The sequence below is a fragment of the Oncorhynchus masou genome, chromosome 1, assembly GCF_036934945.1.
Source record: "Oncorhynchus masou masou isolate Uvic2021 chromosome 1, UVic_Omas_1.1, whole genome shotgun sequence".
Taxonomy (NCBI): Eukaryota; Metazoa; Chordata; class Actinopteri; order Salmoniformes; family Salmonidae; genus Oncorhynchus; species Oncorhynchus masou.
The window spans coordinates 17,203,477-17,228,062 of record NC_088212.1 but is presented as its reverse complement, the minus strand read 5'-3'; the positions used below and the strand labels follow the sequence as shown (position 1 = coordinate 17,228,062).

The 24,586-nt window shown below is 44.1% G+C and overlaps 1 protein-coding gene across 2 annotated transcripts in view; it reads left to right on the top strand.

Annotated features, from left to right (window-relative positions):
- The window catches only part of LOC135521789 (transmembrane protein 161B-like), a 42,756-nt gene extending 19,759 nt beyond the window's left edge, over positions 1-22,997 (top strand). The window contains exons 4-12 of one of the 2 annotated variants that reach the window (XM_064947557.1): positions 3,696-3,793; positions 4,067-4,223; positions 6,087-6,238; positions 6,569-6,629; positions 6,746-6,886; positions 7,148-7,261; positions 7,592-7,766; positions 13,669-13,765; positions 13,878-22,997. In XM_064947557.1, coding sequence (XP_064803629.1) covers positions 3,696-3,793; positions 4,067-4,223; positions 6,087-6,238; positions 6,569-6,629; positions 6,746-6,886; positions 7,148-7,261; positions 7,592-7,766; positions 13,669-13,765; positions 13,878-14,140 — 1,258 coding nt within the window. In that variant the 3' untranslated portion in view covers positions 14,141-22,997. The remainder of the gene's footprint in view (positions 1-3,695; positions 3,794-4,066; positions 4,224-6,086; positions 6,239-6,568; positions 6,630-6,745; positions 6,887-7,147; positions 7,262-7,591; positions 7,767-13,668; positions 13,766-13,877) is intronic. The other variant, XM_064947633.1, reaches the window with a different exon arrangement.
- Positions 22,998-24,586: the final 1,589 nt, after the last annotated feature.

The window sequence follows — 24,586 nt, the reverse complement described above, 5'->3', positions numbered from 1 at the left end:
AGGTGCTCTGGTCAGATGAAACCAAAATTGAACTTTTTGGCAACAATGCAAAACGTTATGTTTGGCGTAAAAGCAACACAGCACATCACCCTGACCACACCATTCCCACTGTCAAACATGGTGGTGGCAGCATCATGGTTTGGGCCTGCTTTTCTTCAGCAGGGACAGGGAAGATGGTTAAAATTGATGGGAAGATGGATGGAGCCAAATACAGGACCATTCTGGAAGAAAACCTGATGGAGTCTGCAAAAGACCTGAGACTGGGACGTAGATTTGTCTTCCAACAAGACAATGATCCAAAACATAAAGCAAAATCTACAATGAAATGGTTAAAAAATAAACATATCCAGGTGTTAGAATGGCCAAGTCAAAGTCCAGACCTGATTCCAATCGAGAATCTGTGGAAAGAACTGAAAACTGCTGTTCACAAATGCTCTCCATCCAACCTCACTGAGCTCGAGCTGTTTTGCAAGGAGGAATGGGAAAAAATTTCAGTCTCTCGATGTGCAAAACTGATAAAGACATACCCCAAGCGACTTACAGTTGCAATCGCAGCAAAAGGTGGCGCTACAAAGTATTAACTTAAGGGGGCTGAATAATTTTGCACGCCCAATGTTTCAGTTTTTGATTTGTTAAAAAAGTTTGAAATATCCAATAAATGTCGTTCCACTTCATGATTGTGTCCCACTTGTTGTTGATTCTTCACAAAAAAATACAGTTTTATATCTTTATGTTTCAAGCCTGAAATGTGGCAAAAGGTCGCAAAGTTCAAGGGGGCCAAATACTTTCGCAAGGCACTGTAACTCTAATGAACTTATCCTCTGCTGCAGTGGTAACTCTGGGTCTTCCTTTCCTGTGGCGGTCTTCATGAGAGCCAGTTTCATCATAGTGCTTAATGGTTTTTGCGACTGCACTTGAAGAAACATTCAAAGTTCTTGAAATGTTCCAGATTGACCAACCTTAAATTAAGGATGGACTGTAATTTCTCTTTGCTTATTTGAGCTGTTTTTGCCATATTATGGACTTGGTCTTTTACCAAATAGGGATTTCTTCTGTTTACCACCCCTACCTTGTCACAACATAACTGATTGGCTCAAACAGATTAAGATGGAAAGAAATTACACAAATTAACTTTTAACAAGGCACACTTGAAATTGAAATGCATTCGAGGTGACTACCTCATGAAGCTGGTTGAGAGAATGCCAAGAGTGTGCAAAGCTGTCATCAAGGCAAAGGGTGGCTACTTTGAAGAATCTCAGATATAAAATATATGTTTTGCTTACTACCTGATTCCATATGTGTTCTTCCATTGTTTTGATGTCTTCACTATTATTCTACAATGTAAAAAATAAAGAAAAACCCTTGAATGAGTAGGTGTCCAAACTTTTGACTGGTACTGTATGTTGCCTCTTCAGCAACACGGACAGCGCGATGTACACCGTTGATGTTCTGTGGTGGACGCTGCAGGAGGGAGGAGAGAGACAACTGGTGCTAGTCACACAGTCCCTCTGTTTTATTTTTTAACACAGCACAGCAAATCTGAGCCAGGCCCAGCACAATGAAATCAATTGCGTCGGACTCCTAGTCATTTGTCTTAATTATTTAATCCAACAGTTCGCTTAAACCATCAGACAAGCTCAGTGCATATAGTTGATTTGATTTAAACACATATGATATGTCTATATATGGAAAAATACACATTTTTAGAGGTATTTTTGCGAGCCAATGCTAACTAGTGTTGACAGGAAGTCTATGGTTATCTACTAGCATGGACACAGAGGAACTTAACTTGTGACTCTCTACTACAAATGTGGATTGGGGCATGTTGCCTCCTCTGCTTCCTGAATTCACCAATCAATTCTGTAGTATATGAACAGCAGTTTTTTCAGACTCCCAACAAAACGAGCTGTAGCCCCACACGTCAGGGGTCATGGCGACGCTATGGCGAGTTCTGAAGGTAGGCATGCCATGTAATGTCTTTATTTCTAATCTGTATGGCCGTCAGTGATAAATGATCATATTCCATATCTACATTCTGTGTTACTGCCTTTAGCCTCACAGAAAGCAAGGTGGGCAATGTGAAATGTTCTGGAACATTTGAGAATTGAAGTGTATGAAGTTGATGCTATCTAGATTGACGCTGGGAGCCATGAGTTAGTCCTAGACCATTCCTTAAGCTTCCATGAGGCAGGTCGTAGCTCAACGCCACACATTTGTGTATGCTTAAAAAGACGGATCACTGTCCTTTTGCCTGCTTGTGCCACACATATCCATCCTTTTGTTGTGAAGCCCTTTTCTCCAGTCAGGTGCCACAGAATTGAAATGTGTCCAGGGCATGTTTGGCTCCAGTGTCTTGCCGAGGTATTGTCTTCTGAATCCAGCACACACAGAGCTGAGCAAACACTGCCCTGTGTCCCGAAGGCCCACTAGAAAGGTCAGTTTGTCCCAGGAACAGCTGGCCCAATCTCTGCCGTGTGCTGCTCTTGCAGCCTGTCCTGCACTTCGCCCCCTTTAGCCCTATGACAAAATATTGGATTTATGAATTATATGAGCCCTAATCCGCACTACAAAAGAGAAAGCATCAGTGCTCAGCACCCCTTGGTTAGGTTGACAATAGAGACTAAGTTAAGGAAGACTAGCCAGTTTGATGACGCGAGCCAGTTTGATGCTAGCAGATGCCCAAATTACCTTGTACTTGGGATGTGCAGTTATTTGAATATCTGAACGGACATTAGTATTTCAATACTTGTGAGTATTTGTTTATGAGAGTTAAAATGTATAAGGCCTATTATAACATTGAAAAGTCTTTTTCTAAATTAAAATATCCATGTGACATTGTTACATACAAGAATATACCATGACATTTCAAATGATTAATTTAATAAAACAAAATTGTCAATGTATTTTTTTTATGACATGCACGTGCAAAGATGCAAAGAGGCTCAATGTATTGCAAGTGGAGTGAAAGTTCACGAATGCAATGCCAGATGGAATAAATTACGTAATTAAAAGTGCGTGAATTGAGGAGTAGGCTGCAACGAGCAACCAACAGGTAGTCTGTTTTTTTTTTTTTTTTGAATGGGGTTGGGCAGAAAGCACAGCATGTGGCCTTAATTAGCCTAGCAAGCTATAGCTTAGCTAACTACTATAGCTATCTTCTCTACTACTAGGCTACTCCAGTCAAGACAAGCACTGTTAACGTTATGGGATGATAAATAACGTGGCTGTTACAAGTTATCTATTCTTGGCTGTAGCCGAGTTGCCTTGGCATCTCTCTCCCTCCGTCTGCTCAGTGTTGCCCAACTATTTTTCAAGGAAAGTACCGTTATCTGTTGGTTGATCCATTTGTCGCTGGAAGTTGCTAGATGATATCATGCAGCAGTGCTCAGGTTAAATACATGTATTTTCGAATATCCCGATATCTGGCAAAATTATACTAATTGAATAGTGGAATTATTTCAAACCCCATCACTACCTTGTACACAAATCAAGTTTGATTTAGTCCAGGGTTTAATGTATTGTTCTTTAGGGCAGCCAGTAATTAGACATGATAGCAGTATATTTGTATTAAGCAGTCTTTGCTGTGCACTTGATTAGAGGTGGAACAATGACCGCGAAAAACATGAGTACACCTGCCTGCAACATGGGACATGTCTGTCTGTCTGGTAGTGATTTGGCACTGTCTTTTGTCCCAGGAGGAACAATGGCCACATAGATTACAAGCCTCTGACCATTCCCAAGGACATAGACCTGCAGCTGGAGACCAAGTGCATCACAGAAGTGGATACGTTAGGTATGAGGCCATATCTACAAACACTATTCAATTATCATCTTATCTTTATGACCTTCGTTTTGTCCCTTGAACCTCAACAAATCTTCATAATTCAGTATTTGTGCACATCTACATTTTCCCCGAAATATCAACATCCCCATCCAGAACTACTGTCATAAATTAACAAACTAATCCTCTTCCCACTGCCCCTCCTCTCCCCGCTGCCCCTCCTCTCCCCGCTGCCCCTCCTCTTCCCGCTGCCCCTCCTCTTCCCGCCTCTCCTGGTCTCTGCAGCATTGCACTACTTCCCAGAGTTCCAGTGGCTGGTGGACTTCACGGTGGCAGCCACAGTGGTGTATCTGATCACAGAGCTGTACTACACTGTGGCCCAGCCCTCAGGAGAGATGAACATCAGCGTGGTGTGGTGCCTGCTGGTCCTTGCCTTTGTCATGTATCCTTCAGTCAATACATCGTTCAATACATCCTTCTCTCTTTCAATCACTCTTTTTTTATATCAAATCAATTTGACATTTGTCGAGAGGATGTTGAAGGTTCAATTTGATCTCACCTAGTAGCACCGTCAAGCCAAATCCCCAAATATTGGGTTAAAGACCTAGTAAAAGAGTTTCAGCAGTATCCCACACACACACACACTGAGAATCATCCCTTCTGTTTCTGGTTAACAGAAAAAAACCTGAGCGAGAGCCTTGATTGTTTCCAGGCTCCATTTCAGTAGTCAGGGAGCATCAGGAGATCATCAGGAGAGCAGGCAGTTAGTGGCCATAAACTGACAGACACGGCTCCAACCACTGCTACCACCACCTGTCTCCCCCTACCTGTTACTTTCTTCCACCGACACGTCACTATATTCAACGCGTTATCCTTCGCCACAGTCAATCTTTCCCACACTCCCTGTCGGGAACTGGCTGAGTGCGGTCGGAAGGCATGTCATTTCCTGCCTACCTGCTGAGGAAGATTGGATGCCCAATTTTCACAGCCCACCAGACTGATTTGCCTGGGAAAAGACGAGACTTTGAGGTGGTGGGAGGAGGAGGAGGGGGGAGCACGGCTGGATGGATGATGAAGATGATGATGGGCATGCAATGGTCTGTGTGTTAATGCCACACTTGATTTCAGATTCCCATCTCCAGCAACCCTCTCAGGTGGTAAAGAGCCAGAGGCTGCAGCCAGGCACCTGCTGTGGTAACCTCGACTTGACGCATCTAAGCCATGGAATGGAATCTTAAAACGGCTAAGTTTGAATGTATTTAGCAGATAAAAATGTTTTCATGCAAGTTAGGAAAAACACAGGTTGCAGTGGCTCAGTATTAGAACTCATGATTGTTCCTGAGCTCTGAGTTTCTATAAATGTTGATGACGTTGAATACCCAAACTAATACACATCAAGTAGATGTTGGTTAGCCTAGACTTATCAAGACAAACAGTGATGGTATAACTGGAATGGGCAAAAGCTACTCTTACAGAAATGCTGCTGCAATATTTGCACCTTACTTTCTGTGGCTGCTTCCCAGATAGTGTTTAGGGGTACGTTAGCAGCAGCCTCACTGACAGCTCTGTCAATGGGGCTGCATTGCTCTTTTGAGAGGCTAGCTAAAATGCAGCCTTTAGTATCCCGTTTGTGACCCCACAGAAAAAGTCCATTGGATTCCCCCATTCAGAATGCACTGAGACATTGGTTTGTGAAATAAAGGCTGAGCCCCCTCTCCATGGAGAGCCAGGTCAGCTCTAGAGACACAAACAAATACCATTCTAGGTCTGAGGAAGCCTGGCCCATTGAACCCCAGGGTAATGTATGACAGCTACTGTTGAGGAGGGAGACAGATGCTAGACTGTGTGTGTGTGTGTTGCTGGTCACAATGCAGTAGTGCTTCTGATACATCTGGTATATTACACCATTACTCCAGATACATGTGTAGGATGCATAGTCACTTCACCCCTACCTACATATACAAATTACATCGACTAACCTGTATCCCCGCACACTGACTCGGTTCCAGTACCCCCTGTATATAGCCTCGTTGTTGTTTTATTGTGTTACTTTTTATAATTGTTTACTTGCTTTTATTTGGTAAATATTGTCTTAACTCTTTCTTGAACTGCACTGTTGATTAAGGGCTTGTAAGTGAGCATATCACAGTAAGGTTTACACATGTTGTATTCAGCACATGTGACAAAGTTTGATTTTGATTTTTGATCTCTGCACAGCCTTGGAGCTCAGCAGTATGATTTGTAGGCTATATTTCATGAGTTGTGTGTTTCTGCTGGTGTGTTCCTTAACTCCCGTGCCCCACAGTAAGACTCTGTTCTCCCTGACGGCCTTCTACTTCAAGCTGGAGGAGGGCGGTGAGCGCTCGCTCTGCATCACCTTTGCTTTCTTCTTCTTCGTCAAAGCCATGGCCATCCTCATCGTCACCGAGAACTACCTGGAGTTCGGCCTGGAGACAGGTGAGTGGGCCATGAACCATCTGTCATTACGTCTAGATAGCACTTCTTCAGTCCTGCGCCTGCAACCTATTCATTAGTGCAAAACTTTGCTTCCATATGAATATAACCCTTAGGACTCACAGGCTGGTCTGGCTGTTGTTCCAGCCCAGTGCTAACACATACAATTCAACTCCCCAAGCTAGGTGTGTTAGTGATAGGATAGAATAGCATGCAAACACTGTGGTTCCCCAGGACCATAGTTGAATCCATTTTTCTAATATACTGTAATTGTTGTTTTTCTGGTATTTGTAGGACAAATTAAAATATAGAGATGTTTTAATTTCCTCCTAGGTTTTGCAAATTTCTCCGAAAGTGCCACACATTTTTTAGAGAACCAGGGGTTGGAGTCCCAGTAAGTAAGAGCTTATTCTATCAGTATGCATGGTGTCATGAATCTAAATGACTCCTGGACTGTGTGTTTTGACACATGAATGTCATGTGAGACTGTGTCTCTGTTCTTTTCTGTAGGGGTCCCATATCTAAACTCACCTTTAAGCTGATCCTGGCCCTGCTCTGCTCTCTGATTGGTGCATTTCTCACCTTCCCCGGCCTACGATTGGCCCAAATGCACCTGGACGCCCTCAACCTGACCACAGCTAAAGTCACACAGTGAGTTCCTCTCTTCCTTTCAGTCTTTCTTCCTTCCTCAACCAGACCACAGTTCAACAGCTGCTGTTATCCCATTCCTCTATGAGTTTGCTGCGGTAGTTGTGTGAGTGTTATGTTGTTTTCAGATCTGTGCAGTTAACACACATTGGAGTGGGGAGACATCCTATGAGGACTCATTCACTTTTCTCAAGGACTCTTGGATAGGGCAAGGCTTTTGCTGACTAAAATGTGTGACCTATTTATGTTATTCCTGTCTCCCAGGACCTTGCTTCATATCAACTTCCTGGCCCCTCTTATTATGGTATTATTGTGGGTCAAGCCCATAACCAAGGACTACATCCTGAACCCTACCCTGGGGAAGGAGAGTGTGCCTTTGTAAGTTCACTTCTGGGTTGTTTCATTTGTCATTTCATGTTTTCCCAGTGCTTTTCAACCACATGTATGGTGATGACACGGCACACCCAAGGTCAAAGAGCCAGGCCTTTCCAATGTTTGAAATATTTGTAGTAAGTTGCATCATGTAAAACAGCTTCCCATCTTCTCTCTTTCCACCTCTCCCTGTCATCCCACTTCTCTTCTTTCCTACCCTCACCTTCTCTCACGCTATTGACTTGGGTTGGCCAATCATTTTTCCTCACACTGACTCACACACTCTTTCTTTCTCTCTCATACATTGACTCTCTCTGTCTCTCTTCTCCCCACCAGGATGAATGAGGAGACGTACGATACGTTGCGTTTATGGACCATCCTGCTGCTGTGTGTGCTGCGCCTGGCTATGATGAGGCACCACCTCCAGGCCTACCTCAGCCTGGCCCAGAAGGGCGTGGAGCAGATGAAGAAGGAGGCGGGACGCATCGGCACCGTCGACCTGCAGAAGATGGTGAGTGACATGTTGCAGATCTGAGCAATATGGAGAAGAAAAAAATCCATATCGCAATAAATTGGCCAATGTTCTTCAAAAACAATAAATCAGCTTTTTTTAAGTTTTTTGGGGGGGAAATTGTTACATTTGGGCAATATGGACAAAAAGTTATATCATGATAAATGTAACTATTTGGCCCAATAACACACAACATTTTATGGACAGTTACTTTACATTAGCGGCAGGGATCTAGACAATTTTTTCCCAGTGCCAAGTAAGACAACTGAGATGGTAGTTTACTTTTTGACTCATAGACTTTCATTTAACATATCCAGGAAATGTATGATTTGATATTTCAATGTGCAACCTGTCAAAATAGGATCCAGAATGATCAGATTTATTTTTGGCTCTTCAGAGAAATGCCGACATCTTTGTGCATAGGCTATTAATGTTGATCAAAGAATGGTTTTTGAACAATCTACAGGAATGTTATGTAGCAAAATTACAGATGTAAGAAAAATGCTTTGGTAACAAGGGAGGCCATGTCTGTCTAATTTTCGGTTTATCGTCCCAAGCCTAGCGCCTTGAATCTGACAATAATTTGGCCTTGACAGATGGGCAGAGTATGAGAACTCTAAAACCCCATTGTTTTTCTGGATCTAAAAGGGGCTTACGTGGTGTGGTAATGGGTGCAGTTGAATTTCTCTAAAAAAAAAATGTTTTTTGAATTTAAGCCAATTTCCTGTGATTTTATATACAGTACCTTTCAAAGGTTTGGGGTCACTTAGAAATGTCCTTGTTTTTGAAAGAAAAGCACATTTTTTTGTCCATTTAAAATAACATCAAATTGATCTGAAATACATTGTTAATGTTGTAAATGACTATTGTAGCTGGAAATGGCAGTTTTTTTTCTGTTCAATTTGATATTTTAATGGACAAAAAAGTTGCTTTCATAAACAAGAGCATTTCTAATTGACCCCAAACGTTTGAACGGTAGTGTACAGTTGAAGTCGGAGGTTTTCATACACCTTAGCCAAATACATTAAAACTCAGTTTTTCACAATTCCTGACATTTAATCCTAGTAAGAATTTCCTGTTTTAGGTCTGTTAGGATCACCACTTTATTTTAAGAATGTGAAATGTCCGAGTAATAGTAGAGAGAATTATTTATTTCAGCTTTTATTTCTTTCACATTCCCAGTGGGTCAGAAGTTTACATACACTCAATTAGTATTTGGTAGCATTGCCTTTAAATAGTTTAATTTGGGACAAACGGTTCGGGTAGCCTTCCACAAGCTTCCCACAATAAGTTGGGTGAATTTTGGCCCATTCCTCCTGACAGAGCTGATGTAACTGAGTCACGTTTGTTGGCCTCCTTGCTCGCACACGCTTTTTCAGTTCTGCCCACACATTTTCTATAGGATTGAGGTCAGGGCTTTGGGATGGCCACTCCAATACCTTGACTTTGTTGTCCTTAAGCAATTTTAACCACAATTTGGAAGTATGCTTGGGGTCCTCATGATGCCATCTGTTTTATGAAGTGCACCAGTCTCTCCTGCAGCAAAGCATCCCCACAACATGATCCTGCCAACCCTGTGCTTCATGGTTGGGATGGTGTTCTTTGGCTTGCAAGCCACCCCTTTTTCCTCCAAACATAACGATGGTCATTATGGCCAAACAGTTCTATTTTTGTTTCATTAGACCAGAGGACATTTCTCCAAAAAGTACGATCTTTGTCCCCATGTGCAGTTGCAAACCGTAGTCTGGCTTTTTTATGGCGGTTGTGGAGCAGTGGCTTCTTCCTTGCTGAGCGGCCTTTTAGGTTTTGTCGATTTATAGGACTCGTTTTACTGTGGATATAGATACTTTTGTACCGGTCTCCTCCAGCATCTTCACAAGGTCCTTTGCTGTTGTTCTGGAATTGATTTGCACTTTTTGAACCAAAGTACGTTCATCTCTAGGAGACAGAACACGTCTCCTTCCTGAGCGGTATGATGGCTGCGTGGTCCCATGGTGTTTATACTTGCATACTATTGTTTGTACAGATGAATGTGGTACCTTCAGGCGTTTGGAAATTGCTCCCATGGATGAACCAGACTTGTGGAGGTCTTGGCTGATTTCTTTTGATTTTCCCATGATGTCCAGCTAAGAGGCACTGAGTTTGAAGGTAGGCCTTGAAATACAGGTACACCACCAATTGACTCACATTATGTCAATTAGCCTATCAGAAGCTTCTAAAGCCATGATATCGTTTCCGCCGAAAGACATACCCTAATCTAACTGCCTGAGGCAAGGATATGCATATTCTTGGTATCATTTGAAAGGAAACACTCCGAATTGTGTGGAAATGTGAATTGAATGTAGGAGAACATAACACCAATAGATCTGGTAGAAGAAAATACAAGGAAATAAACATACATTTTCTGTTTTTTATTGTTGCTGCATCATCTTTCAAATGACCAAGAACAGACAAACATACAAATAGGATGATGGGGATGATTTGAATGAATAACATAAGATGGCAACAATAGCTGAGTAAAGTTTTGGACAGATAACTTCAAAAATGAGTGAGCTACATGACATTGAGCATGAAGTCACCCAGATGTCACACACAAATGTACCCAAGTGGCCGAATTGGTACAGTGATACACTTTGAAGGAAAGAACTATATACAAAATACATAAATGTTATTCTAACACACACCCCCCCAAAAACATAAAAATAACATAAAAATAATAAAACAAACAAATAACAAGGGTAACTATTTACACGTTTTCTATTTACAATATTGTGAAGACCCTCAGTCCTCTACACAATATTGTGCTGCTGGTGCCATGGCCCATAGCAGTCTCTTTCTGCTGTAAAGCAGAGGGTTACTGAACAGGTGGTGCAGGTGATGGGCATTTCCTGTGACAAAGGGTACAACGACGTCTCCCTACTGTGCCCTTTTTGCCCTGAGGCACATTCATGCCTGCATAGATGAATCTGGGTAGGTGAACATCACTGGTTGGAGCAGAAGGGACAGACTGTGCTGCAGTGGACTTGCTGTTGCTAGCAAGCTCCTGGATGAGCAGCTCCCTGAAGGCTAGTTGTGAGATGTGGAACAGCTCTTGGCCATTTCCTTCTGGAGGATGAAGGAATTCACCACCGCAATGTCAATGAAATGATAGAAAAATGTCTTGTACCATTTCATGGTCTTGTGGAGAACATTATAGTATCCTATCTGTGCATCTGACAAGTCCACACCTCCCATGCCCTTGTTGTAGTCCTTCACAGCAGCTGGAATGGGGACATTCACACGCCTGACAACGTGATCTCCACTGAAGGACTTGTGGATACTGGAGCACATGACCACCTCTCTGGTATCCATCCACTTCACAAAGAGTAGGCCATCTTCACGGATCCATCCCATGGTACCCCGCTCAGCCCGCTTAGGCATGTCGTTCACCTTTGTCTTTGGAAAGCCCACTCTGTTGGTCCGAATGGTGACACAAGCCCACACATCCTGCTTCCTCAGCTCAGTAAACAGGTTAGGGCTTGTGTAGAAGTTGTCCACAAACAGTTTGTAGCCCTTCCCCAGCAGTTGAAAATCCAATAACTCCATAATGGAATCATAACTCAGTCCATTACCGGTAGCAAAACTGTTTTTCCCCTCATAAACAAAACAATTGCTAGTATAGGCACACACAGAATCAGCCAAAACAAACAGTTTGTAACCCCATTTGGTTGGTTTGTTATGCATGTATTGTTTTAGGCTGATTCTGGCCTTTGAGGCTACCATCCTCTCATTGATGGACAGGTTCTGGTCTGGCTGAAAATAGGTCTTGCAGGCCTCAACGATGTTGGGTTAGAGGGGCTGTGCAAAATCAAACCTATCAAACTTTGCTGTGCCTCCTTGTCATTCTCCCCATCAACTTCTGGGTCACTGATGTGAAGTGAGCGTGTCAGAAACCCTTTACAAGACATGACAGTCTTGGGGAAAGGCAGTTGATAGAGAGCTGACGTTTTCCAGTAGTCCCGTAGAGTTTTCAACTTCACCAGCTCCATGTAAATGACCATTGAAAAGTAGCAGAATAGGTCTGACATGGAAATGGTCTTCCATGCCTCTTTCTGTCCTGCCTGCTTCTTCGCCCCGTACTTATTGGTGTTCGACGCCAGGGAATCAACAACTGACGAGGTGAAAACAGTTGAAAAAGTTGAAGGGGGTTGTACTTTGCAGTCATGTCTAGTTGAGGTCCTGGCTGCCTTTTGGGTCTAAAAACGGTTCCACATCATCTTCTCACACAGAGTGACAACGACCCTCTGTCCCCCTGTCTGCAGGTTTCTCTCTTCCCCACCTCCTCTTCTTTGTCACTGACTTCACATCTCTAGATGGCCGGGTAGGTGTGGAGCCGGAGACAGCGGGGGTCCGGCTGGATGAACCAGCTTCAGAGGGAGATGGACACCTAGACATTGGCGGCTCATAATCAGAATCACTGCCACTGTGAAAGATTTAAATAATCAGTAACAATACTTTCATGTATGAGCCCTGTATCAACACGTAAAATAAACAGATATATATATATAGAGTACAGGGAACATAATCACTATGGTGAAATGCTGTTCCATTCCATGTTTATGAAAATATATATATCACACACACAGTATAGCCAATGTGTACTTTACACATTTCATTACAGATTATATTTTTATATATTGCAAATAAAATAAGAAAATCAACAACAAAAAATCTCAAATGAATAATATTTGATATTATTAATTTGAAACAATGACATTAACATTAGAATTTACCAATCAAGCATGGATTGCAGAAACATGTCTCCCGCCTGGGAGTCAAAACTAACTTCCTGAAGCAACTCGGTCTCGCTTTCTCTAGCTTTTTCCTCTATCATTTGGGTTAAATCTGTATAGCTAGACTTTGTTCTAGCTGTTCCTGATTTATTTGCCATAATTTAAATATTTAAACTTGTTGAAAATGCTACTTAATATGTACTGCTATGCGTAAACACTCGTGGCTCGGTCAAGTAGGATTTGCAATGGCGAATGAACCTCTTTTACGCCCGAGTTTACGACAAAGGCTGGTCTTCGAACGTATAACCATTACATATTGCTGTTTACCTCAGCGCATTGGCTATCTTCCAAGCTAGATTTCAAGATGATCAGTGGTCATTGGGCCAAAATACAGTCAATCAACGATAGACCGGTCCTACCATTGGTGCGCAATGAGGTCATTGATTGGTGTCTTCAAATCGGTTTGTTTTCGGTCAATACGTCCAGGGAATAGAACCATCCAGTATGGTTTTGTTAGTAACAACCAGAGGATTGCAATGAAATCAACAATGACTGGATAAACGTTTGTTTAGTGTGTGTAATTACCACGAACGCTTCGTCCAAAGTTGAATGAGACGGAAATCACGATGCAAGCGGTTTACAGATGTTTCATGTTAGGCTATAAAAATTGATTTCATCAAACAAAACCAACATTCACTGTGTAGTTCGGACACCTGGCATTGCCACCAGAGGAAGATCTTCAATGGTAAGCAATTTATTTTATTGTTATTTCTGACTTTCTAATGCTAATGCTTGGTTGGAACATGCTAGTAATACTTGTGTGTGTGGGGCGCCGTCCTCCATCGCATGTTTGCTTTTGCAGTAAACCTTTTTGAAATCTGACACAGCGGCTGGATTAATAAGACGTTCATCTTTTAAATGATGTAAGATGCATGTATTTACAAGAATGTTCACTATACCAAATGGTGTATTTAGACTGTTAGCTCTCTGCAGTTTCACCTGATGTTGGCCTGGTGGGACGTTAGCGTCTCACCTACCCTAGAGAGGTTAAGAGGCCCGCCCAAGGATTTCAATGGCACAAAACTCGCTGGGTTTGAAGACTGTCTTTACTCTTTTCTTGTGCTTTCCAGGTGGCCCGTATTTTCTACTACCTATGTGTAATCGCACTGCAGTATGTGGCACCCTTGGTGATGTTGCTGCATACAACCTTGCTGCTAAAAACCTTAGGTGAGTTTGGTACCATCATCAGAAATGATTGTCTGTACAGTATATTGAACGTTTTAACAGCAGTCTTTAGCCCACCACTCTGCTAACGTACCCCCTACTCTCTGTGTTATAGGTGGACACTCCTGGGGTGTGTACCCTGAGGAAGACTTCCCCTGTCCGCTGGACTCTGACCCTGCCATGGTGGCAGCACCAACTGCAGCTCCAGGGCCGGAGGTGGAGGCCCAGCTGTCAGTGGCTCTCGGGGGCTTGCGGACAGTGTTCACCCCCCTGCTTTTCCGCGGCCTCCTCTCCTTCTTCACCTGGTGGATCGCTGCCTGCCTCTTCTCCACATCAATATTCGGCCTCTTCTATCATCAGTATCTTATGGCGGCATAGCAGCATTGCCCCAGGGTCAGTGTGGTGTCCCACAAGGCTCTGTTCCAGGCCAGTTCAGAAGTGACTGAGTTGTCATTAGGTGCCCTAATGCTTCCTCAATGGATGACTCTAAACCTTGTTTTTTTACAACCTTATTTTTGAGAGCAGGATTCACAAATCCTTACCATGAGACTAATGTAAATGAGGGTAGTGATAATATACACTGAGTGTACAAAACATTAAGAACACCTTCCTAGGGGCTGTTATGGTGACCGTATTACCGCCACACTGGCGTTCATGACAGCAGTCAAATTCCATGTGACCATTTAGTCACGGTAACTTGGCTTCTCCAAGCTCTGCTGCTGATGGTCATTAGTAGACTACCAAACCTGCTTACTGCCTGGTACTCAGCACACTATTGTCACTCTGACAACAATGCAAAGAAATCGAAAATCAAACACTCCATGTGAGCCCATGAGCTCATGTGCAACATTTCTATAGGCTATGCAATTGTGTGAGAGAACAAGAGTTTTGATGGCCTCTATTTTTATGATTTATTTCACCTTTATTAAACCAGGTAGGCCAGTTGAGAACAACTTCTCAGTTACAAATGCGAGCAGGCCAAGATGGAGCAAAGCAGTGCGACACAAACAACAGAGTTACACATGGGATAAACAAACATACAGTCAATAGCACAATAGAAAAATCAATATACAGTGTGTGCAAATGTAGTAAGATTAGGGAGGTAAGGCAATAAATAGACCATAGTGGTGAAGTAATTACAATTTAGCATTAACACAGGAGTGATAGATGTGCAGAAGATGAAATGTGCAAGTAGAGATACTGGGGTGCAAAGAAGCAAAAAAATAAATAACCATATGGGGATGAGGTAGTTCGGTGGGCTGTGTACAGATGCAATGATCGGTAAGCTGCTCTGACAGCTGATGCTTAAAGTTAGTGAGGGAGATATAAGACTCCAGCTTCAGTTATTTTTGCAATTAATTCCAGTCATTGGCAGCAGAGACCTGGAAGGAAAGGTGGCCAAAGGAGGAATTGGCTTTGGGGATGACCAGTGAAATATACCTGGTGGAGCATGTGCTACAGGTGGGTGCTGCTGTGGTGACCGGTGAGCTGAGATAAGGTGACGCTTTACCTAGAAAGACTTTATAGATGACCTGGAACCAGTGGGTTTGGCGACAAATATGAAGCAAGGGCCAGCCAATGAGAGCATACAAGTTGCAGTGGTGGGTAGTATATGGGGCTTTAGTGACAAGACGGATGGCACTGTGATAGACTACATCCAGTTTGCTGAGTAATGTCGGGGGCTATTTTGTAAATGACATCGCCGAAGTCAAGGATCGGTAGGATAGCATGAGGGAAGCATACTTTGTTGTGAAATAGGATGCCGATTCTAGATGTAATTTTGGATTGGAGATGCTTAATGTGAGTCTGAAGGGTGAGTTTACAGTATAACCAGACACCTAGGTATTTGTAGTTGTCCACATATTCTAATTCAGAACTGTCCAGTGTCGTGATGCTCGACAGGTAGGCGGGTGCGGGCAGCAATCGGTTGAAGAGCATGCGTTTAGTTTTACTTGCATTTAAGAGCAGTTGGAGGCCACGGAAGAAGTGTTGCATGGCATTGAAGCTCGTCTGGATGTTTGTTAACACAGGGTCCAAAGAAGGGCCAAAAGTATCCAGAATGGTGTCGTCTGCGTAGCGGTGGATCAGAAAATCACCAGCAGCAATAGCGATATCATTGATGTATACAGAGAAAAGAGTCGGCCCGAGAATTTAACCTTGTGGCACCCCCATAGAGACTGCCAGAAGTCCGGACAACAGGCCCTCTGATTTGAAACAGTAATGTATATCTGAGAAGTAGTTGGTGAAGCAGTCATTTGAGAGACCAAGGCTGTGGATTCTCCTGATAAGAATGTGGTGATTGACAGATTCGAAAGCCTTGGCCAGGTTGATGAAGACTGCTGCACAGTACTGTCTTTTATTGATGGCGGTTATGATATCGTTTAGGACCTTGATCGGGGCTGAGGTGCACCCATGACCAGCTCGGAAACCAGATTGCAGAGCGGAGAAGGTACGGTGGGTTTCAAAATGGTTGGTGATCTGTTTGTTAACTTGGCTTTCGAAGACTTTAGAAAGGCAGGGTAGAATAGATATAGGCCCTTAACAGTTTGGGTCTAGAGTGTCTCCCCCTTTGAAGAGGGGGATGATCGTGGCAGTTTTCCAATCTTTAGGGATCTCAGACGATATGAAAGAGGTTGAACAGGCTAGTAACTATTTGCAACCCCAATCTGTCTAGATTGTCTAGCCCAGCTGATTTGTAGGTGTTAGATTTTGCAGCTTTTTCAGAACATCAGCTATCTGGATTTGGGTGAAGGAGAAATGGGGGAGGCTTGGGCAAGTTGCTGTGGGGGGTACAGAGCTGTTGACCCAGGTAGGGGTAGCCAGGTGGAAAGCATGACCAGCCGTAGAAAAATGTTTGAAATTCTTGGTTATTGTAGATTTATCAGTGGTGACAGTGTTTCCAAGCCTCAGTGCAGTGGGCAGCTGGGAGGAGGTGCTCTTTATCTCCATGGACTTTTTGGGGTAAGTGCTACAGGATGCACATTTTTGTTTGAAAAAGCTAGCCTTTGCTTTCCTAACTGCATGTGTATATTGGTTCCTGACTTCCCTGAAAAGTTGCATATCGCGTGGGCTATTCGATGCTAATGCAGTACGCCACAGGATGTTTTTGTGCTGCTCAAGGGCAGTCAAGTCTGGAGTGAACCAGGGGCTTTATCTGTTCTTAGTTCTACATTTTTTTTAATAGGGCATGCTTATTTAAGATGGTGAGGAAGGCACTTTTAAAGAATAACCAGGCATCCTCTACTGACAGAATGAGGTCAATATCCTTCCAGGATACCCGTGCCAGGTCGATTAGAAAGGCCTGCTCGCTAAAGTGTTTTAGGGAGCGTTTGACAGTGATGAGGGGTGGTCGTTTGATCGCGGACCCATTATGGATGCAGGCAGTGATCGCTGAGATCCTAGTTGAAGACAGCAGAGGCGTATTTAGAGGGCAGGTTAGTCAGGATGATATTTATGAAGGTGCCCGTGTTTACGGATTTAGGGTTGTCCCTGATAGGTTCCTTGATAATTTATGTGAGATCGAGGGCATCTAGCTTAGATTGTAGGACAGCTGGGGTGTTAAGCATATCCCAGTTTAGGTCACCTAACAGTACAAACTCTGAAGATAAATGGGGGGCAGTTAATTCACATATGGTGTCCAGGGCACAACTGGGGGCTGAGGGGGTCAATAACAACAGTGAGAGACTTATTTCTGGAAAGGTGGATTTTTAAAAGTAGAAGCTCAAACTGTTTGGGCACAGACCTGGATAGCATGACAGACCTCTGCAGGCTATCTCCGCAGTAGATTGCAACTCCACCCCCTTTGGCAGTTCTATCTTGGTGGAAAATGTTGTAGTTGGGGATGGAAATTTCTGAATTTTTGGTTGCTTTCCTAAGCCAGGATTCAGACACGGCTAGGACATCAGGGTTGGAGGACTGTGCTAACGCAATGAATAAAACACACTTAGGGAGGAGGCTTCTGATGTTAACATGCATGAAACCATGGCTTTTACGGTTACAGAAGTCAACAAATGATAGCACCTGGGGAATAGGAATGGAACTGAGGGCTACATGTCCTGGGTCAACCTCAACATCACCAGAAGAACAGAGGAGGAGTAGGATAAGGGCATTGCTAAAGTCTATAAGAACTGGTTGTCTAGTGCTTTGGGGACAGAGAATAGAAGGAGCAGATTTCCGGGCATGGTAGAATAGATTCAGGGCATAATGTATAGACTATGGTAGGATGTGAGTACAGTGGAGGTAAACCTAGGCGTTGAGTGATGATGAGAGGTTTCGTCTCCGGAGGCACGTTAAGCCAGGTGGCACGTTAAGCACGTTAAGCCAGGTGAGGTCGCCGCATGTGTGTGGGGTGGAACAAAAGAGCTATCTAAGGCATTTTGAGCGGGACTGAGGGCTCTAAAGTGATATAAAACAATAAAAACTAGCCAAGCCAGCAGTAGACAAGGCCTATTGACATTAGAGAGAGACATGAAGCAAACACAGGTGTTGATCAGAAGAGCTAAGACAACAACGGGTAAATGGCGATGAATGGGCAGAGTGGGTCAGTTAGGTACATACAGGACCTGAGTTTGAGGCTGGGGCCAACAGGTAAATAAAATGAGGTACCGTGTTATTGAAACAGTCCAGGGGTCATCAGCTATGCACAGTGAGGGAAAAAAGTATGATCCCCTGCTGATTTTGTACTTTTTCCCCCGGACAAAGAAATGATCAGTCTATAATTTTAATGGTCGGTTTATTTGAACAGTGAGAGACAGAATAACAACAACAAAATCCAGGAAAACGCATGTTAAAAATGTTATAAATTGATTTGCATTTTAATGAGGGAAGTATTTGACCCCTCTGCAAATCTGCAAAACATGACTTAGTACTTGGTGCCAACAAGGGTTTTGCCAATCACAGAGGTCAGATGTTTCTTGTAGTTGGCCACCAGGTTTGCACACATCTCAGAAGGGATTTTGTCCCACTCCTCTTTGCAGATCTTCTCCAAGTCATTAAGGTTTCGAGGCTGACGTTTGTTAACTCGAACCTTCAGCTCCCCCCACAGATTTTATATGGGATTAAGGTCTGGAGACTGGCTCGGCCACTCCAGGACCTTATTGTGCTTCTTCTTGAGCCACTCCTTTGTTGCCTTGGCCGTGTGTTTTGGGTCATATTCATGCTGGAATACCCATCCACGACCCATTTTCAATGCCCTGGCTGAGGGAAGGAGGTTCTCACCCAAGGTTTGACGGTACATGGCCCCGTTCATCGTCCCTTTGATGCGGTGAAGTTGTCCTGTCCCCCAAAGCATAATGTTTCCACCTCCATGTTTGACGGTGGGGATGGTGTTCTTGGGGCCATAGGCAGCATTCCTCCTCCAAACACGGCGAGTTGAGTTGATGCCGAAAGAGCTCCATTTTGGTCTCATCTGACCACAACACTTTCACCCAGTTGTCCTCTGAATCATTCAGATGTTCATTTGCAGACTTCAGACGGGTATGTATATGTGCTTTCTTGAGGAGAGAGACCTTGCGGGGGCTGCATGATTTCAGTCCTTCACGGCGCAGTGTGTTACCAATTGTTTTCTTGGTGACTATGGTCCCAGCTGCCTTGAGATCATTGACAAGATCCTCCCGTGTAGTTCTGGGCTGATTCCTCACCGTTCTCATGATCTTTGCAACTCCACGAGGTGAGATCTTGCATGGAGCCCCAGGCCGAGGGAGATTGACAGTTATTTTGTGTTTCTTCCATTTGCGAATAATCGCACCAACTGTTGTCACCTTCTCACCAAGCTGCTTGGCGATGGTCTTGTTGCCCATTCCAGCTTTGTGTAGGTCTACAATCTTGTGAGCTCTTTGGTCTTGGCCATGGTGGAGAGTTTGGAATCTGATTGATGGATTGCTTCTGTGTCTTTTATACAGATAACAAGCTGAGATTAGAAGCACTCCCTTTAAGTGCTCCTAATCTCAGCTCGTTACCTGTATAAAAGACACCTGGAAGCCAGAAATCTTTCTAATTGAGAGGGGGTCAAATACTTATTTCACTCATTAAAATGCAAATCAATTTATAAAATTTTTGACATGCGTTTTTCTGGAGTTTTGTTGTTGTTATTCTGTCTCACTGTTCAAATAAACCTACCAGTTAGAAATAACTCTAAATGAAGCATATAGGAGAACTTGTTTCTTTGTTAACCTATCACAGAATAGCCATGTGTGGGCTCTCCCACAGAAATCGTTTGAAAAAAGACCTTTGTGTTTTATTCAGCTACAGTGGGGCAAAAAAGTATTTAGTCAGCCACCAATTGTGCATGCCCCCTCACTTAAAAAAGGAGAGAGGCCTGTAATTTTCATCATAGGTACACTTCAACTATGACAGACAAAATGAGGGGGAAAAATCCAGAAAATCACATTGTAGGATTTTTAATGAATTTATTTGCAAATTATGGTGGAAAATAAGTATTTGGTCACCTAGAAACAAGCAAGATTTCTGTCTCTCACAGACCTATAACTTCTTCTTTAAGAGGCTCCTCTGTCCTCCACTCGTTACCTGTATTAATGGCACCTGTTTGAACTTGTTATCAGTATAAAATACACCTGTCCACAACCTCAAACAGTCACACTCCAAACTCCGCTATGGCCAAGACCAAAGAGCTGTCAAAGGACACCAGAAACAAAATTGTAGACCTGCACCAGGCTGGGAAGACTGAATCTGCAATAGGTAAGCAGGTTGGTTTGAAGAAATCAACTGTGGGAGAAATTATTAGGAAATGGAAGACATACAAGACCACTGATAATCTCCCTCGATCTGGAGCTCCACGCAAGATCTCACCCCGTGGGGTCAAAATGATCACAAGAACGGTGAGCAAAAATCCCAGAACCACACGGGGGGACCTAGTGAATGACCTGCAGAGAGCTGGGACCAAAAGCGTTTGACCTCTGTCATTGCCAAAAAAGGGTATATAACAAACTTTTGTTATTGACCAAATACTTATTTTCTGCCATAATTTGTAAATGATTTCATTAAAAATCCTACAATGTGATTTTCTGGATTTAGTCATAGTTGAAGTGTACCTATGATGAAAATTACAGGCCTCTCATCTTTTTATGTGGGAGAACTTGCACAATTGGTGACTGACTAAATACTTTTTTGCCCCACTGTATGTTCAAAAATATTTTCTTCATAGTGTAAAATAATACCACAGAATTCTAAGCAAATTTTGTCTGCGCCCAGAGCCATATGGCATAGCCAGATTCTGCTCTTCTGAAATAGGCTACCTATTCTTCATATCATGTTTCTTTAGACCTGTAATGGATTTATTGTGAAGGTGTAGGCTATATTACATTGATTTATTAGTCTTTTTAAAATGTAGATGTTCCAAAGTTCTACATCAGTGGCTTGTAGGCTGCGTGGAAGCCAGGAGATGCTAAACGTGTTTATGTTAATTGACGGTCAATTACAGTGAGACCGGCAGTTATTTTCACCGGCTGACAAAATTTCATGACCACCACAGCCCTACACCTTCCTAATATTGAGTTGCCTCAATTCATCGGGGCATGGTGTCGATAGTGTTCCAAAGGGAGACTGGCCCATGTTGAGTCCAATGCTTCCCAAAGTTATATCAAGTTGGCTGGATGTCCTTTGGGGGGTGGACCATTCTTGATACAGACGGAAAACTGTTGCGCATGAAAAACCCAGCAGTGTTGCAGTTCTTGACACTCAAACCAGTGCGCCTGGCACCTACTACCATACCCCTTTCAAAGGCACTTAAATATTTGTCTTGCCCATTCACCCTCTGAATGGCACACATACACACCATGTCTGAAAGCTTACAAGTCCTTTACCCTGTTGTCCCTCCTTCATCTACACGGAATTTGAAATGGATTGAACAAGTGTCATCAATAAGGGATCATTCAGTAGCTTTCACCTGGATTTCCTTGGCCAGTCTGTCATGGAAAGAGCAGGTGTTCATAATATTTTGTACACTCAATGTGCGTACAGTCTTAAACAGAGCAGCAGAAACGACCTTGTCTCTGCATACTGTGGTGGGGGATTGGGACCTGTGGATGGTGTGATGGGACATGAGAGCTAAACCACTGCTCGCAAGTCACGGTTTGAGAAAGGACAGCTGGAAGCGATGCTATTCCTGCTGGAGGAGGAGGAGGGGAACCTCACTGGGACATTCCTTGCTGAGATCCCATCACTTGAAACTGTGCAATGTGTTCTTATGGTTTGTGGTGTATATATTACCTGACCCTGGTACAAACTGAGCCATACTGAAAGAAACGTGTGTCCCTTCTGACAAGCTGTGACAGCAGTCAGGTAGGGCAGCACACAGGGCATGTTCAAGGGAATAACATCTGTAGATGTTTTATTTAATCTTTTAGTTTGACAGGGAAATCACACCAATGTCTCTTTTACAGGTGTGCCCTGTAGATTAATACTTGTGTGTGCAGACTAAAGTAAACAGAAATTGTGTTGTAGATCTGTAATGATGCAATGGGATCCTTGAGATAACGAGCGGTATTAGTTCCGGTACTTTGGACAAATCACGATTTCGCAGGTGTTTCGGAAGGAGAGGGGACATTTGACCCATAGACATGCCGTAACCTGCAGAGAGAGAGAAGGTGGAGGTCTTCGTTCCGGGTCTGATCCTTTTTCGATATCTTCTCTTAACGTGGAACCATAACTTAAATGGGCATTTTACCAATTACACAAGACTTTACTTCTGGGTTAACTAAGATTGGCATGTGTGTATGTGTCGTATGTATCCATGTGAATGTGAGTAAGATCGCTGCTGTCATGTTGGCATACATTATGCCCGTGGGCAGCAGGTAGCCTAGCGGTTAAAAACTAAAAGGGCATTTTGATCAAGAGGAAAAGAGTTAAGTCAACTGCCACTTATAAGCCACAGACTCTTTTCCTCCACCCTCCCATCCTCCACCCTCCCCTCCCATCCTCCACCCTCCCATCCTCCACCCTCCCCTCCCATCCTCCACCCTCCCCTCGACTCTCCACCCTCCCATCCTCCCCTCCCATCCTCCACCCTCCCATCCTCCACCCTCCCATCCTCCACCCTCCCCTCCCATCCTCCACCCTCCCCTCCCATCCTCCACCCTCCCCTCCCATCCTCCACCCTCCCATCCTCCACCCTCCCCTCCCACCCTCCGTCCTCCACCCTCCCATCCTCCACCCTCCCCTCCCATCCTCCACCCTCCCCTCGACTCTCCACCCTCCCATCCTCCCCTCCCATCCTCCACCCTCCCCTCCCACCCTCCCCTCCCATCCTCCACCCTCCCATCCTCCACCCTCCCATCCTCCACCCTCCCCTCCCATCCTCCACCCTCCCATCCTCCACCCTCCCCTCCCATCCTCCACCCTCCCCTCCCATCCTCCACCCTCCCATCCTCCACCCTCCCCTCCCATCCTCCACCCTCCCCTCCCATCCTCCACCCTCCCATCCTCCACCCTCCCCTCCCATCCTCCACCCTCCCCTCCCACCCTCCATCCTCCACCCTCCCCTCCCATCCTCCACCCTCCCCTCCCATCCTCCACCCTCGACCCTCCTCTACTCTCCTCGGCCATCTTGCACTCTCCCCTCGACTCTCCACTCTCCTCGGCCATTCTCCCCTCCTCCACCATCCTCAACTCTCTTCTCCCCTCCTCCACTCTCTTCTCCCCTCTTCTCCCCTCCTCCACCCATTGTAGAGCCAGTAGAGAAACTATGATTTTCTGTGAATTTAGGAATATTTTTTTTGAAAGATGTGCCAAGTTAGACTGACCCTTCCAGTGGGCTTTGGATTTGATGTCTGCTAGTTTTGAACATACAGCAACTCTGCGGCCTTCTGTCTTCAGAGTCCTAATGAGGAATCAATAGAGCACAAGTGTGTACTCATACGCTTGTGCATATCTTTTATGTGCAGCAAGACTTTCACAGGCTTACTGACATGCATGCACACACACACACACACACACACACAGTCATGTGCTTAAACACAGGGATGATTGTCCAGCCCGTTCAGGAATAAAAGACAGTTGTGTCTGTACACTACTCTGATTGTAGGCCTATGTCTACTTGGCGGATTTTGCCTACGCCGGCCAAACCCGGACGACGCTGGGCCAATTGTGCGACGCCCTATGGGACTCCTAATTACGGCTGGTTATGATACAGCCTGGATTCGAACCAGGGTGTCTGTAGTGACGCCTCTAGCACTGAGATGCAGTGCCTTAGACTGCTGCACCACTCGGGAGCCCCCTTGATCATTGCAGTATACCCATCAGAGTTCAGAGAGAGCTTTGTTTTGGTCAATGGTTATCGTAACACTAACTCCGTATTGATATGTAGATTCAGCGATGTGACGTAGATGCAGAAAGTAAACCGCATAGTTGGTCAATTTCCACAACAACTAAGAGCGTTGAAGCGTGAAGCTCAACTTCTCCGCTGTTTTGGTGCCCTGGCTACCAAGCTGTGAACAGCGTGAAGCGAACCCGTGCACATGCACAGATACTGTGTGAGAGTGAAGTCTTGCATCTCACTCGTCGCAATATCTGCTGTGCTGCTTGTGGCAACGTCATTTCACTGAGTCAACCTTTTAACATGTTCACACAGCATTATATCGGATGACAAAATCATTGTTTTATTTCATGTGAATGCTTTCTGTCAGTCTTACCTTGTTCCTCTCTTGAAAGGTGGGGAGTGTGCACACTGAATGTATCAATCCTGCCTAATTTCAGCTTGTTCTTATGATGAAAGTGTTTGGCGTCCATGATTTAAATTGTTACCTTCAACGGTTAACAGCTGCACATGGCTCTTATTACCAGCCCTATGCCTTGTGACTAGTTCAACAG